This window comes from Lontra canadensis, unplaced genomic scaffold (genome assembly GCF_010015895.1).
Source record: "Lontra canadensis isolate GAN:19392208 unplaced genomic scaffold, GSC_riverotter_1.0 scaffold18, whole genome shotgun sequence".
Classification (NCBI taxonomy): Eukaryota; Metazoa; Chordata; class Mammalia; order Carnivora; family Mustelidae; genus Lontra; species Lontra canadensis.
In genome coordinates this window covers 1314388-1330957 of record NW_022631012.1, presented here as the reverse complement: position 1 = coordinate 1330957, position 16570 = coordinate 1314388, and the positions used below count along the sequence as shown (strand labels likewise).

Here is a 16570-nt window from a genome sequence, read left to right as displayed (position 1 = left end):
CTTAACTGTCCACTTCAATAAACTTATTGACTATGTTAAGATATACCAATACTTTTCTGACAGATTCTGTATCTAATTCTCTTATTCCTACTAAATTTGAAAGTAAAATAATTGAGAGCTAGACTATCATTCTTCAATTAGAAAGCAAAGGTAAAATTAACTTGAAAATAATTAGTTGAAAGATATTCACCCGCACCCCCACAGACTACCTGAGCGAAGAAGCATTAATATTACCCAAATGATTAGGTTCAGGAAGAAACAAGAGCTGACATGGACAATAGCCAAAGAGACAAAGGCAGAGAGTTTTAGCTAATGAAGTTTGCAAGGGAGGAACTCTAGCCCTGTGGCACAGGACAAGAGGAAGCATTTTCTCAGAACAAATGTCATGATTTGAGAAATATAGAAGTGTATAACTTCTGAGACATCCAAGTTTTTATTCCAGAATTCCAAGACTCTATTTCATGAAAAAGACAGCTAGAACTTATACCCATGAGAAAATCACTGAGTGGTCACTGCTTGAGATGATTTGTAGTATAGGCAATTTCTAGAAAAGAAACAGAAAATCTCAAACTCTCGGCTCAAACTCTAAGTACTGTTGAGACAAATATTGTTTTCTCCTTTTTTTTCCCCCGTCTAAATTAGTCACTTTTCAATTCCACTTTTAGCGTCTTTGGCTCTTCAGTAGTGGCTTTTCAAGTCAATCAATTTCAGCTCATTCATAAAACCAAGCAAGCAAGATGAAAGATTTTCACAAAATCTTTCAAGAGGCAGTACCTGGGTGTTTGGATCCCAAATTCAATCTTTTCTAAAATTCATATTAGAAAAAAAAATTCCATTTAGAGTCTAGGTTAGGTTGGAAAGGAGTTCCTACAAAGGGTAAGGATGTCCATTTACCATTTCGTTTTTCTCAGTAATCTTTGTCTTTCTTAGGGGAAAAAAAAAGTGACAAATGGCAAAAACTTATTTCACATGGCCCAGTATCATTCCTGTTTGCCAGAGGAAGGCAGAGCAATCAGTGCATCTGGAGGTAATATACTAGGAGGTAATATACTAGTTGTCCAAATATTTCTTCGGAAAGTAGGGACATACGTCATAGGAAGAGTCATCCCGGCATACTCCAGTTGCTCACGGCAACCAGAGCAGCACATGGCGACCCACTGTGGTTTGGATTTCCAGGTTGCCTTCCATTGGGGAAGAATGAGTCATACACATGGTAAATGGAGTTAATACAGTAAAGCCAATATAAACACTGATGTTTTATCTTCTGACAGCATATGAATGTGCAAAGCATTAAGTTATAGGAGAAAAGGGGCTAATTTTAGATTTGTTCCTAGCCCTCTCCATGTGAATGGTGTCGCTGTGAGCCCAGCAATGAAGTTCACTGTGTTGTAGCAGACTGCGCAGTTCCTGAGTGTGTCAACCCAGTCTATGAACCAGAACAATGTTGTCCTGTCTGCAAAAATGGTAAGACCATACTGCATTAGCTTTCAAAGAGGGGTTAGTACAAACTACAAATATTTCACCACTGCCCACCATTCGATATAAGACCCCTCTAAGATCTGCCTGGGGTTCTTCAATATGAGCATGGATAATTTGTACTTTTATCCCATCTTAACATAAAAATAAACCAGCAATGGGTGCATCATGAAGCTTTCCATTTGGGGAATTAAAGCTCTTATAAGCTGACTTTGTTGTGATCCCTATTATTTACTGTTGATTTATAGGGAGGATATTGGAAAGAACACAGAACCATCTTTTTGTAATGACTTAATTTCTCTCTTGTGGAGGCTATGAAGCAGTTCATCCCATTTCATAGTTCATAACTCAGGAGAGGCAATAGGGTAAATACCAGGTATTTTGCTTTGGGCATAAAGAAAATTTTAGGTTTTCAATTAAATTATCAAAGAAATTATCAAAGAAATACAGAATTCAAACATTAATGCACTTAAGTTGAGGTAAGAAAGACTAGAAGATTTGAGACTTTTATTCTAGGTTTTTATTACCCTGAATCTTACTCTCATAGTAATTAGACAGAGGAGAACTTGATTTATATGATTATGGGTTCCTTGTTGACCCTCATGGAATGCGGAGGTTGAAATGCGCTGATGATGCTGGTCACTCAAAATCAAAGTGATGCTACAGAGAAGACAATGCAATGCCATTAGACCCAGGACAGCATATCAGCAAAGCTAGTATCACGCTCTTCCTACTAGTCACGTACTACCAAAAAAATAAAGCTACACTGGGTAACAATTCACAAATGCCCCCTCCTGTCATTAATACATGCTTGAAAAAGTAGTTCTAGCTCTTAATTAAGCTGAGGTCAGTCTAATGCTGAATCCCCGTGTGCTTCCTTGGATTAGCAACTGCTCATCCTCCTCTATCAACCACTTCTTCTTCTTTTTTTCTTTGTCCTGAATTTGCCATTATGTTAATTCACCTGCTAATCTTTGTCTTTATAGAATTATAATTACTAAAAAGAGGTATCCTTTCATTTAAAGAGAAAAAACAAAAGCAGTTCTGTTGTTTTTATAATAATTTCTGTGTTTTAGTGTCTTCCAAAGGACTTAGGAAGAGCACGTGATATTTTTGGCTGACACAGTTTTACTATTTCTGATCATAGGAATCCACTGAGTTGAATATTCAACTGCACACCTGCCTTCTCTTTTTATTCTTATTCCTCTCATCCAACTGACCTCTGTCATAGTGACCATCTTTTCTGACTTAGAAGGTGGAAATAAATATCATCCTGAAGTCCTAACCTATCTAATATATGTAAAGATATACAATTTAAGACTTTATATTTTTTAGAGGATTTTATAGAAACTGGAAAAGATATCGGGAAGAACAATAAGATGATTTAATGGTTGAAAAATAGGACTTATGAGGACAGACTCAAGGAGTGAGCATAATTTGTCCTGGAGAAGAGAAATCTCAAAGGAGACCTAACTGTCATAAAGTATATAAATGGTTAGTCTAAAGTGGAAGAGGACCTGTTATTTTTCATTTTCTCCAAGGACAGAAGGAAGAAAAAATCAACTACCTAATCAGTCTTTAAAAATAGGATTGACAAGTCTTTGACTGAAGACTGTTTTTTTGTTGTTTTTTTGTTTGTTTTGGGGGTTTTTTGTTTGTTTGTTTTTTTCCTAGAAGCAACTGTCTAAACAGGTCCTTGAGGATCCTCTCTTCCCTAGGTTCCCTTGGTTGGCTTTGTTTCACATTTATGGTAAATAAAATTGTGCTTATAGTTAACCTCATCTGGATATACTTAGAATACTCATAGTAGAAACCATATTAGACCATATGTGCTCTAATATATATATCTAATAAGACCATATATGGACCAGAACACACAGGGTTTACACATGCACTACTAATCCTCCTAGTGACCCCACACCAAAGCCTAGAATATATCCAGAGTTAATGCCTACATCAAATGTCAGATCAGCCACTATCAACTTATCACCTTTAATTTGATGTTACCCAAGATTATTTGACTTCTCTCCATGTGCCAGAATAGAAATCTGTCTTCAAATGAAACCCTATTTATACAAAAACATCATATAATAAATGGACTTTAATTGTTTGATTAATTAATTAGTCACCCATTATATTCCTGAAACACATGTTAAGAGAACAAGATTAGTTAAGTTTTCCAGAATTTTGTTCATGACACACTATAGTTTCTATTCCTTTTTTGCCATTTCCAAGCAAACTTTTTTTCTTTTTTTAATAAGGGAAATGAACCTGAATTAGACTTGGTAGGAAGATAAACTCTGATTGTAATATTATAACATATTATCTTTTTTTTTATATGACACTAATTACTCACTTGTGCTCCAAAATTGAAGTATAATCATTGTCAAAGAAAAGCATATTAAGGATCACTGAAGAAACTTTATGACCACCAATGATACTGGTACTTTTACTGAGAGAACAGACTGAGCTCCATCTCACTTGCTCTCATTCTAAGCTTAGCCCAGAAAACAGAAACAGATGACCTATGTGTAGAAAAGCAGGGGTGGAGGTCAAGGGGATTGATGTTTATCATGAGAGAATACAACTGGAATAATTCCCTAAATTTCCAACACATGGTAAGCTTTTTTCATTCTTTATAACAAGATCAATTTGCTTATTATAGTGTAAACTCTTCGTGTGCCACCAATTTCTTAGATTAAAAAAAAGATAAAAATCTACCCTATGGATTCAAGGTGCAGGCAATAAATCTTAATTTGTAAACAGCCCTATAACATTTTCTACATTTCTTAAATCTTCATAAATGTTGAACATTTTTAGTTTGCATAAATGCTGATTATCTTGGCTGCCAAATACTTTGCTTTTGCATACTAACATCAATTTCTCTGCCTTCCTGAATTATAACTTGCCAAGAGCAAGAGGCTTTAAATATATAAAAGTTTAAGATGATAGAATTTACCACACCTGACCTTAAAATTCAATATTCAGCTAATATAAAGTCTTCATTCTCAGATTGCTTAAGAATAAACAAAATAATAAACTTCAGGGGAAATGTGAACGATTGGGCACAGACAAAATAAGAGGAAAAAGAAGAAGGTACTTATTATTTGGCAAGGACTGGGAGGAATTGGCAAAGGAATTTATTGCTTTTTAAAATATGATTAAGCATTTGCTTCTCTGCAAGAGCTAGCAATCTAAATGCTTTCCTGAAAAATATGACATTTCCTGACTGTCCATCTTTCCCTCAGATTGTGTTACTTTGACCTGTCTTTCAGCTCAAGTCTTTTCTATGTGAATTAATGAATATTTTTCATGGTTTTCTGTCTTTATAGTATAAAAAAGTAAAGTAGCACAGCATTTGCTTTTAAAAAATTCCAGTTTTGAGCATCATATAAATACTTTGAATATTCGGTTAGTGAAAATACATTTTATTGAAAAAATATTTGTTCATTAGAGCATCCAAATAACTAGCTGTATTTTTCACATTTGATCAGCCAGTATGTCAGTGAATTCCATGTTTTCACTGGGATATATAGTCAGTCATTACTAATGGTTCTGAAGGAAAAGTCACTTTGTGAAAAATTGGAATAGACAGGAAGTATCCTCAGAATCCACCATACACACTAAGTGAGAAGTTTCCGTATTGTTTCTAGGTAAACTGAAGGACCTATTCAATATCTTAAATATTTAACTCCTTTTCCCTTAGCCTCTTCTAGTTTAATAGTGACACAAATAAGGCAGGAAATAGACAAGGCAAAAGAGAAAATGGAAAGGAAGAAGACAATGGAGGGTATGGGAAGTGCAGAAATAAGAGAAGGAGGGGAATTTAGAGGTGCCTGGAAGCAAATGTGTGACACACATAAGTGTTAATATCTCTAATGTACAATGAGCTCCTTGAGATAAATGAGAGAAAAACTATAGGGAAGGAAATGGGCAAAAAGTATAGAAAGGAAATTCACAGAAGAAAACGAAATGTGTAATACATATATGAAAATATGCTCAAACTCACAAGGACCAGGGACATAATAATTATAAAGATGAGATACCAACATCGTACTGATAATAATTTGGAATTAATAATACCCCAAATCAGCAAAGATATTTTAAAAAGAGGTGAGAAAATGTCAAAACAACTTTTAAGGAGGTACTTTCCATCAAAAGTTTCATGAAACTTTGAAGTCAGCAATCTTTCCTCTTGTACTTTTCCCCACCTTCACCCACTACATTCTTACTACATTTTAAGAGCAAAATAGTGAAAGAAAACCTAATAGTCTTTAATGGATTAATGAAATACACTGCAGCCTTTAAAAAGACCCTACTGACATTCTTTAAATGCTATATAAAATAAGCAAGGAATGTACAGTAAACTATATATTGTTTTATGCATAACATAGTAATTTGTGTCATATATAATACATACATTTTAAGTGATATACATTTAAAATATTTGTAATTAATGTACAATTTTAAGTAGATATTAAAGTATTTATGTATATAGGAAAATAACTAAGTAGATACACAATAGAGCATTAGTAATGATTTAAAGGGTGCTTTTAGGGAAAAGTGAGAAGGTAAAGTGGGGAAAGACAAGAGCTAATCTCTTTAAAACTTTAAGCTTTACAGACTGATCATAATAAAAACAACAGAAAAGTATACAAACAGCTCACAAAATACAAATGTTCAAAAAGTATTAAAAAGCTATTCAGCTTAATAAATCAGATTTTTTTTAAACATTTAAGTCCTTCTTTGTTGTTTTTGTATAAGGTATAAGGAAAGTTCTGGAAGAATATAGGCCAAATTTTTAACAGTGATCCAATGATCAGAACAAAAATAAAAGTGCAAAGGTAGAAGCAAAAAACTTTGATGTTTTATTTCATCAGTCTTTTTACTGAAGGAATTTTCAAAAAAATAATCTTTTATTTTCATAATTTAGGAGGGTGTATCAAACCATTAAATAAATGATAATTCTAATGTTAATTAAACTCTTCCAGAGGAGAGACAAGAACAAAACTTTCTTTTCTTTTTTCTAGAATATCATACTGATACAAACTAAAGAATACAAACTAAGAAAATAATAAGTGGAGGGCAACTTTACTTATAATTAGTAATAGGGAACTAATAAGATACAAAATCCTCAATCAAAAACCCTTGGGTTGTGGATTTTACAAAGAGAATGGAGGTCATTTATTGTACAGTACAGTACATGGCCAGTGGGTCTAGAGCAGCACTCTTTAATCAATCACCTGGACATTTCTACAACAAGATATGTAATAATCATATTGAGACTGAATAAATATAGAATCTCACACCATTTCAAATCAGGTTTTAATACCAACTGAGTTTTGGTATAAAAAAAAATGGGTTTTCAGAGACTGTGGGAATGGGCTTGCACACTTGTGTTAGTAAAAAGAATCTAGAAGATGATTAAAATAATTAAGCATCATGACCAAGTGGAGTTTACACAAAGAGTTCAGTATTAGGAAATACATTAATAACTTATTCTATTTCTAAGCTGGAGAGAAATATCATATTATTTCCATATATAAAGATATTAGACATAAATCATCAAAAACTAGTCACAAAAACTCTTGATATAATAAGACCAAGTAGATAATTTTTACATGATAAAATATATCTACCTCAGTCCAAAAAGACAGAATTGTGTTTAATAGGTAAACAGTAAAGGCATTCTCAATAAAGTCAGGAAAAAGACAAGGATGCTCACTATTATTTAAAGTTTCAGATAGAGAATAGATATGAACTAGTTAATATAATTAGAAAAGAAAAAATTTGGAAGAAAAAAATTGGGAAGAAGATACAACTGTCACTATTTGTATATGATATGATTGTATATTTGAAAAACCCAAGAAAATAGACTGAAAACTACTATAAGGACACTTTAGTAAGATAGCAGTGTACAAAATGAATATACGGGTCTCTCCCTACACATGCACACACACACACACACACATGAAATATATGTATTACTAAAATAAAATTGTGGCACAGTTTATGATGCTGACATATCAATGAAATGTAATAAAGAGTTCATAGACCTAGCAACACATAAAAATCTGGTATACAACAGATAAAATAGTATTTGGAATACTATAATAAAGTAGTACTGGGAAAAAGATAATTTATAAAAGAAATGATGTTAGAACAACTGGATAGTTGTCTGAAAGAAATAATTTTAAATTTCCACCTTATCTCATAACTCAGGATATTTTTCAATTCAACAAAGATTAGAATATAAACTTAGTTTCTAAAATAGTGCAAGAAGAGAATCTGAACAATTTGATTTATAATCTTGAAGTGGCTATATTTTGAAAACAAACAAACGTCTCCACATAGCAAAAACAAAACAAAACAAAAAACCACTGTAAAATTTTTTTAAATCTTAATTACAAATTATAATCATATTCTAAAGGGTTAATCTCACTCATACATAAAGATCTTTAGGAAATTGGTAGGGGAATATTATTCAGTCATCAGAAATGATGAATACCCAACATTTGCATCAACATGGATGGGACTGGAGGAGATTATGCTGAGTGAAATAAATCAAACAGAGAAAGTCAATTATCATATGGTTTCACTTACTTGTGGAGCATAAGGAATAGCATGGAGGACATTAGGAGAAGGAAGAGAAAAATGAAGGAGGGGAATTTGGAGGGGGAGACCAACCATGAGAGACTGTGGACTCCCAGAAACAAACTGAGGGTTTTAGAGGGGAGGAGGATGAAGGGGATGGGTTGACCCAGTGATCGGTATTAAGGAAAGCACAGATTGCATGGAGCACTGGGTGTTATACATAAATAATGAATCTTAGAACACTACATCAAAGACTAATGACGTGGGGCACCTGGGTGGCTCAGTGGGTTAAGCCTCTGTCTTCGGCTCGGGTCATGATCTCAGGGTCCTGGGATCGAGTCCCACATTGGGATGTCTGCTTGGCGGGGAGCCTGCTTCCTCCTCTCTCTCTGCCTGCCTCTCTACCTACTTGTGATCTCTCTCTCTGTCAAATAAATAAATAAAATCTTTAAAAAAAAAAAAGACTAATGACGTACTGTATGTGACTAACATAATATAATAAATAATAATAATAAAAGAAAGAAATTGGTAGGGAAAAAGAGACCAATTCTGTTTTAAAAATGGGCAAAAAGGGGCTCCTGGGTGGTTCATTTGGTTAAGTAACTGCCTTCGGCTCAAGCCCCACATCAGGCTCCCTGCTCTCTCCCTCTCCCTTGGCTTCTGTGCTCCAGCTCTTTCTCTGTCAAATAAATAAATAAAATCTTTTTAAAAAATGGACAAAGAATTTCAAAAGTCATTCCACAAAAAATGAAATTAAAAAGTTTCTAAAACATGAAAAATTGCTCTAACCAATTTTAGGGAAAAAAAAGGCAAATGAAAATTTGATAGTTTTTTTTTACTTACACATTGACACAAATCCTAAAACTTAATACCCACTTTATTGTTCCTACTGTGGTAAAACAAGCAAACTCTCCTATTGTTGCTGGATGTATATATTGGCACATCCCCATGGAAGGAAATTTGAATATGCCAAAATTACAGTATATGTATATTTTACTCAGCAATTCTATTGCTTTTTACAGATGTTTGAAATGACAAGCAAGCACTAGTATTCATTTCTTATGTTGTATTTCAAGTTTTATAATAAAAAATAATTAGAAAATTTGTAGAAATATCTATAGAGTTAAATTTTCTTTTAACATGTTATTAGTTAACAAATAAAAAAAACTTATTTCTTCCTTTAAACAGTCATTGACGTATTTGTGTTGGCTTACAATTTAATTAGCTTCCATTTACCTTTCATTTATTTTTTCATCTCATATATTTTTAAAATTGTAAAAATATATTTAACATCAACAGATTATAGGCTATTTTTAAAAGAAAAAACATTAAAATAAATAACTATTAGTATTTGGAGGATATATGTGCATACAGTTTAAAAATCAGAAAAAAATACTAAGAACTTTTCAAAAACTAATAAGGTAATATACCAAATTTCTAAATGTGAAAACTCAAATTTGTTAGGTTGCTATTTCTATAATAATCAATTAAATGGAAATCTTATCAAATTTTTATGTGATGTAATTGTTTTTGTAAGTTGACAAAACTTGGAAAATTTAAGTATATGGAAAAGAATGTACTTGGTAAGGTTGGGCAATTCAATCTACCAGATATATTAAAATTATGTATAAAGGGCCACCTGGGTGGCTTAGTCGATTAAGCAACTACTTTCAGTTCAGGTCATTATCCTGGAGTACCAGGATCCAGTCCCATATCCAGCTCCCTGCTTGGCAGGGAGTCTGCTTTTCCATCTGGCCTCTACCCTCTCATGCTCTCTCTTATTCTCTCTCTCTCTCTCTCAAATAAATAAAGAAAATCTTTAAAAATAAATAAATAAATAAAATATAAAGACATAATAATTTTAAACAATATAATACTGGAATAAAATAAACAGATAAATAAATTAGAAAATTAGAAATTAGCCTACAATATAGTATACAGTTAAGGTAACATCCAAATATCTGGAGAAAGATTATATTAATTCTAAAAATATAAAGATTAATCATCTTTTTAAGTTAAATTACATTTTCATCTCACCCATTATATAAAAGTAATTTTCAGTTGGATTAAAGATCTAAATGTAGGGGCGCCTGGGTGGCTCAGTGGGTTAAAGCCTCTGCCTTCGGCTCAGGTCATGATCTCAGGGTCCTGGAATCGAGCCCTGCATGGGGCTCTCTGCTCAGCAGGGAGCCTGCTTCCTCCTCTCTCTCTCTCTGCCTGCCTCTCTGCCTCCTTGTGATCTCTATCTGTCAAGTAAATAAATAAAATCTTAAAAAAAATTAAAATTAAAAAATCTAAATGTAAAAGAAAAAGATGATATCATAAAGGAATTTTTAGAATACTGTAAACTTTAACTTATTCTCAGGATAAGAATGGCCTTCCTAAACATAAAAGAAAAAAAAATCTATAACAGGAAAGATTTAAATGCAAATTAAGTAACATAATTTTTCCAAAAATTTCTTCATAAACTAAAAGAAGATAATGTCCAGTTTGGGGAAGTTAAAATGCAACATTCCTGTGCCTTATGGTAACAGTGTAAACTGCTATATCCCCCCCCGAAGGGCAAAGAGAGTGTTCAGGATTTTGATCCATCAATGTCACATTTAGAAAGTGATCAAAAAGAAATAATCAGGTAAGCACATATAGAGAGAGAGATTACACAGTCGTTTATAATAGTAGAATTTGGAAAACCTGAAATCTAAATATTTGACAATAAAGTGGTTGTTTAAAAAACTATAGTATATCTACATAGACTGACTACTAAGAAAATATTACAAATAATATTATAGGAAAAAAATTAAAGACATTCCCCACAGACACAAAACACATGTTCAGAGTATATTATTAAATTAAACTATGGGCCAGAAATCATGCAAATATGACACTATTTTTGTTGAGAAGGAAATATATCATACCTATAGTAAAAGACAGGAAGAAATACTTCAAAATGGTAATAGTACTTAACTCCATTGAGTAGGATAATAGAGGATTTCTACTTTCTAACCTTTGCTAACCTTTATTGTTTTTTTTTTACATCTCCAACAACAAACATGTATTATCCCTGTGATTTACAATTACAGTTTAAAACAGAAAATAGACAAACTCTTTAAAAAGATCATGTAATCCTTTCTCACTGTTTTCATAATTTAATAATAATTGATGTGTCACTTATTAGAAATGGAACTATGAATCCTTGTTATAAATTTGTAGACCATCAGTTAATTAGCTAATAATTCTACCATTTGACTTTCAACTCCTTCAACTATGAGATTCTTTATAAAGCATTTAGAAAACCTCATCACCCATTCTATGCACCTACTAGGGGCAATTGCTAAAATAGTCACTTAACTATTAGGGCAGTTGCTAAAATATTCCATTTACATTTTCATGAAGCTATTTCACAAAATCAGCCTTTTAAGTCTAAAGTTGGATGCAAATCTTTCACCTTAATTTGATATTTTCTCACTTCCTCTTAGGTAGACAATTAGTAACAGGTGAAACATACATAAAACAAACACACAGAAGGTGAAACATTTTCTGGAAACAGCACATATCCATTGGCTACAGCGCCCCTGAAATAGTTCAGGATGAAAGAACAGCCTATGAAAAGCACTTTTAAAGTCTGCATTTCACTGACTCCATAACTTGAAGGTCAGAATTATCATATTGGTATAAAGTAGATGTCAAAACATAGTAATTATAAGTAGCTATTTTAATGAGCCACAAACAATGATTTCCTATTGCTTTCATAAAAATTCCTCCAAAATATGAAGGGGAATATTTATATTTATGTTGTCTTAAACCAACAGGATTCCCTCTTAATTCATCAGCAAATTAGATTTCAAAAATGTTATTTTACAATGTTGACATAATGAAAATTAATGCCACATGTATTCCCTGCTAATCACATCTCTTCTTTAATTATCAGGGATACCCAGCCCTTCAGAAAATGAAGGAAGGAAGGCCAACTCATTCAGAAACATGAACTTTTTCTCTTTCTTTCCTCCTCACCATATAGGGAATGCTTAGCAGCTATTCTTTCCTGACATAAACATTTGGAATGTTGAGTCCGGTCATCCCACAAAGCACCCACCTGTTCCCTTGAGAACAGAGCTGCATACACTCCATTAAGTGTCCTGGATATTGTTCAGGATGCCACCCCACAGGATGCCTGAGAGACTGGAGGAAGGGTAATGAACACACATGGACTGAATGTCTCATTCCTAAACATTCATATAACCTCAAAGATAATCTGGCTCAAAGATGGTCGTTTGGCAGAGTATTGAATATATCTTCCAGAACTGGTGTGCATTTCTACTCTTAACTCCACCTTCTCTCATTCTTGAGCCGCTCTTCAATTATGTTTCTATAGAATATTGCTGACTTCTAGGATTGTATATAGTAATCTTTAATTAAGATACCTCTAAGAACCAGAGATGACAGGAAAAGGGCAGTTGGGGTCATTGATGGGTTCCATGGAGTTGGATTTGATTCTGGGGGTAATTAAGTGGGGGTCAGGTCTGTCTGGGAAGCCAAGGCATTTAGTCTTGCCAAGACTCGTGAACTCCTAAAAATAATCTTATCTGTCTAAGAAAGACTCATTGTTCACGGGAGAGCTTCACTGAGGGTAGAGTACAACTGCTCACCTCTGGGGTGTGGAGTGAGCCAGCAGTCCACTATGAACCCTGAGCTCTTCCTCATATGACCTCATATGACCGCATATGACCACATACTCACATGGCTCTGAGAGGCATCCAGAGAGACCAGTGGGTCACTGCTGACCATGAAGGCACAAATTAAGATACAGAATCTTGCTTCCTCCAAGCCTCCTCTGTGATACAGACACATTATGAAGTTGTCCTTTTTCCTCTCAAGTCCACATTGGCAAGTAGAAGCTCAAGCTCTTCAGAGAGGCCGGGAGGCTGTGTCTCACCACCCCCACCATTTTGCCCCCTCCCCCACTAGTTAGTATCAATGTTGCCAAGTCAGATAAAAATAAAACATGGTTGCAATTTAAATAGTATCCCTTGACCTTTGAATTTGAACATCTTTGGATGCATTTAGACAGGATGAACCTGGAGAGCCTCTGAGGTTGGACTCTCTTTCTCAGAAGTTTCAGAGGCCTGGAGCAAGAGTTTCTGGCTGACTTATCCTTGAGGCATAGATTCCCCAGATCCCTTTCTTACAGAAAAACCAAGCCCCCTGTGCTTTCTATATCCCTTGTCATTAGTGAAGAAGAGACCCAGAATTCTGGGTGGATCACCCCCTAGGCTCTCTTCCCCATATGGTTCTGGAGCTATAAGGTAACACCCAAACCACCCCTTTCCATTCCTATTCCCTGCTTTTACATTCTCCATCACACCCATCATCATCTGCATGGTATACATCTTACTTCTTAAATTGCTTGTCCCCACCTCCTCACACAAGCATAAACTCCAGGCAGGAAACGATATTTGTTGTCTGCTCTTGTATCCCCACTAATTACAACGTGCTGAAGGTACACATATATGTTTTCAAATAAATAAATAAGCCCCCATATTGTGCCTTTGGAAGAGCTTGGATTAAATAAGAAATCTGATTCTCTGAGTTATTTTAAACTCAGTTACTTTTGAAAAGTATTAATCTTCCATTTCATAGTTTTCCTATGGAGAGTCTGGGATGCTTTGCATGACAGGAAGGAAGGTGCTTCTCAGATTTCTGTCGTACTTTAAGTTTGCTTTAGTTTACCACCCAGATTAGTGGCACATATACTGATGAGAAGCACACTGATGTGATCTAGTAGAGACAGGTGGATTGCCAGGGGAAACTGAGTCCAGTTTGCTAATGAACTGCTTTATGATCTTGCCACGGACGCCAAAAGCTTCTTTTCCTTAAGAAGCAGCCGTACGTAACAAATGGGTCACTTTAGTGCAAAATTAATATAACACTTTAGCCAATATTATCCTTAATGGTATGTTTTATCTAACAACAGGGATTGGACTTTTTAACAATTAAAGAAGCCATGAGCATTGACAGAATATGTGATTTGTCAGTATTTGGTAAAAACTACTACTACTTAATATAAAGACATAAAACAAATTCAGAAAATGGGACTTGACCCTAGGGGAAGAGGGAGAAAACCTGATTGCAGGGGATAATATTTAATTCTAGGAATCAGACTGTGCAACTGGAAGAGAAATCAGAAATAGGGCTTAAGCAGGGACAAAGGAAACTTGCTAAGCAATGTCTTTTCCAGCATGTAGGGACTGAGAGACTCTCCAAAGGATCGCTGTGGCTGAGGCAGGAAGCCCTTGCATAAGACCTCTGATATTTAAATGGAGCTCTGAGCGGCTTCAAATCAATCTATCAGAAATGTTAAACCTCTTTTGAAACATATTTATGGTTGGATGCCCCTCAGTTGAGAAAAGGGAAATGGGAAGTTCCTGCATGCATACTTATTTTGCTTATAGGAGCTTCATTTGTACAAGGTGATGACCCTGAGCAGCCATCAACGTGGCTGCTTGTCAGGCTAGGTAGCCAGCCAGCTCTGAGTCCTTCCTTTCTTTCACCCATCACTTTTATGTGTTCTGCAGAAAGGTCCATAAAGCAACACGCCTGTCTTCTGGAAGGCTAAGCTCAGTTAGTTTCCAACATCATTAAATAACAAAACGGTCGGCAGTGTTGTATCCAAATCTTGAAAGCCTGCCTCGCTCCCAACTTTCCGTGTGAGGATTTTAAATAGGAGCAAGATGTAGCACTAGGGCCTGATGTCATGTGATTAAGGTGTGGCATTCTTGGTGTTGGCTTGCTTTGACTCATCTGCTTTGATTTGATTTGATGCTTTCTTTAAGAGTGGGGACAGATGAGAATGAAAAGCAGTGCAGGAGGAGAGCTGCAGTATGGATGAGAGCACACAAGCCTTTCAAGCCAGAATTCCTGCAGGTTGATAGCAAAAAAAAACTTAATTGGATTCTGTTTTAGCTCCCAGTAAATGCAATACTTAGGTCCCTGAGCTTAGTGAAGCAATTAGCCCCCACTGCAATGTCATCTGAAATGCATCCCCCTTTCAGCCTGCCAAAGTCCATGTCCACATACACACACATTCATAAACACTTTCACGCTCATGATTTCTTTCACGGTTAAAACTGATGTCACTAAAAATGTGAGGAAAATAGCTGGGGGAAACACCAGGTATTAATGACACCAATTAAGCTACATGTGTTTTCTTAGGCTTATCAGATGACTAAGTCATCAAACACAGGCCTAATGAGTTTAAATGTGGGGAAGAGTAAACCTTGGGTAACAGGGAGACAGTAGGAAGACACTGGACTAGAGAGAGAATGCCTGGGTGCCAGGTGGATAAGTGAGGGAACAGTGAGTCCTAGGAGACTGAAATAGAAAGAGATGTCTGCTGATGGCACATGCTGACGGAAGTACTTGTCTTTTTTCATATATTCTCTCAATGAGCAGTCTAATAATGATAATTCTTCTACTAAGAGTAATGCTAGCTTTTACTTTTTTAAATCCTCATACATTCTAGGTGCTTTCCAGATATTAACACATTTCCTCTTTACAATAATCCTATAAAGGTAACAATAATAACTGCTAATTTGAAAGGGAACCAACTGAGACTAAATAAATTACCCTCAGACTCACAGCTGGGATTTGAACCCTGTTCCATCCAACTTCAAAACCGGTAGTGTTTAAGCAGTAGTTTTCAAAGTAGCAGCCCCTCTCCCCCCAGGGCCACTGACATCACCATTATCTAGAAACTAGTTAGAAATGCAAATTTTTTAACCCATCTCCAAACTCCAGAATCAGAAATTCTGGGAGTGGGACCTGGTATTCTATATCTAGACAAACCTTCCGGTGATTCTAAACATCAAAGCCTGAGACCATTTATTTACATCTTCTCAGGTGTCTGTTAGAGAGTCTGTTCTCTTTCAAATGAAGGATGGGTGGAAGGAGGACAAAAGTTGAAATAATTACCAGCCATGTCATCTGAGATAAAGTTATACCAGCACAAGAAATACAAGGCTGAAAAGGAAAGTTCAGAACACAAAATACCCTGTAGTTAAAGCAAGGCCACTTAGGTTGGCAAAGATCTAGGAATGGTAAATCCCAATGTGCATCAAGGCGGGTCCCCCAAGGATTAGAAATGATATAGGTGGCAGATACTGGGGAGATGATACCCAGGTTAAGCTGTCAAGAATGATCAGACCTAAAAGTATTTCTTAATAACTAAGCCATGGTCATTGAAAGCTAAGTTCAAATGATTTTTAAAGGAAGCAAAAATCACTAGAGAAGGCACAAGGAAAGGAAAGCCGAGACATGAACACAGCTCCTAATAATCCTTCTTCATTCACCATGTTTGCCTTTACCGATCTATATGAAGTGATTGTTTCAACTGAATTATTCTTCCTGTAGTTAGGTTATGGTAACTATTCACAGTTTATAAACCATAATTATATTTAAGACAATTTTCATCTTTTTAAATAGGTATATTGGAGTCTAATTGACA

The 16570-nt window shown here is 35.0% G+C and overlaps 1 protein-coding gene across 2 annotated transcripts in view; it reads left to right on the top strand.

Annotated features, from left to right (window-relative positions):
* The window catches only part of VWC2L (von Willebrand factor C domain containing 2 like), a 154837-nt gene that overhangs the window by 25760 nt on the left and 112507 nt on the right, over positions 1-16570 (top strand). For both annotated transcript variants that reach the window (XM_032859866.1, XM_032859868.1), the window contains exon 3: positions 1335-1464. In XM_032859866.1, the coding sequence (XP_032715757.1) occupies positions 1335-1464 (130 nt within the window). The remainder of the gene's footprint in view (positions 1-1334; positions 1465-16570) is intronic.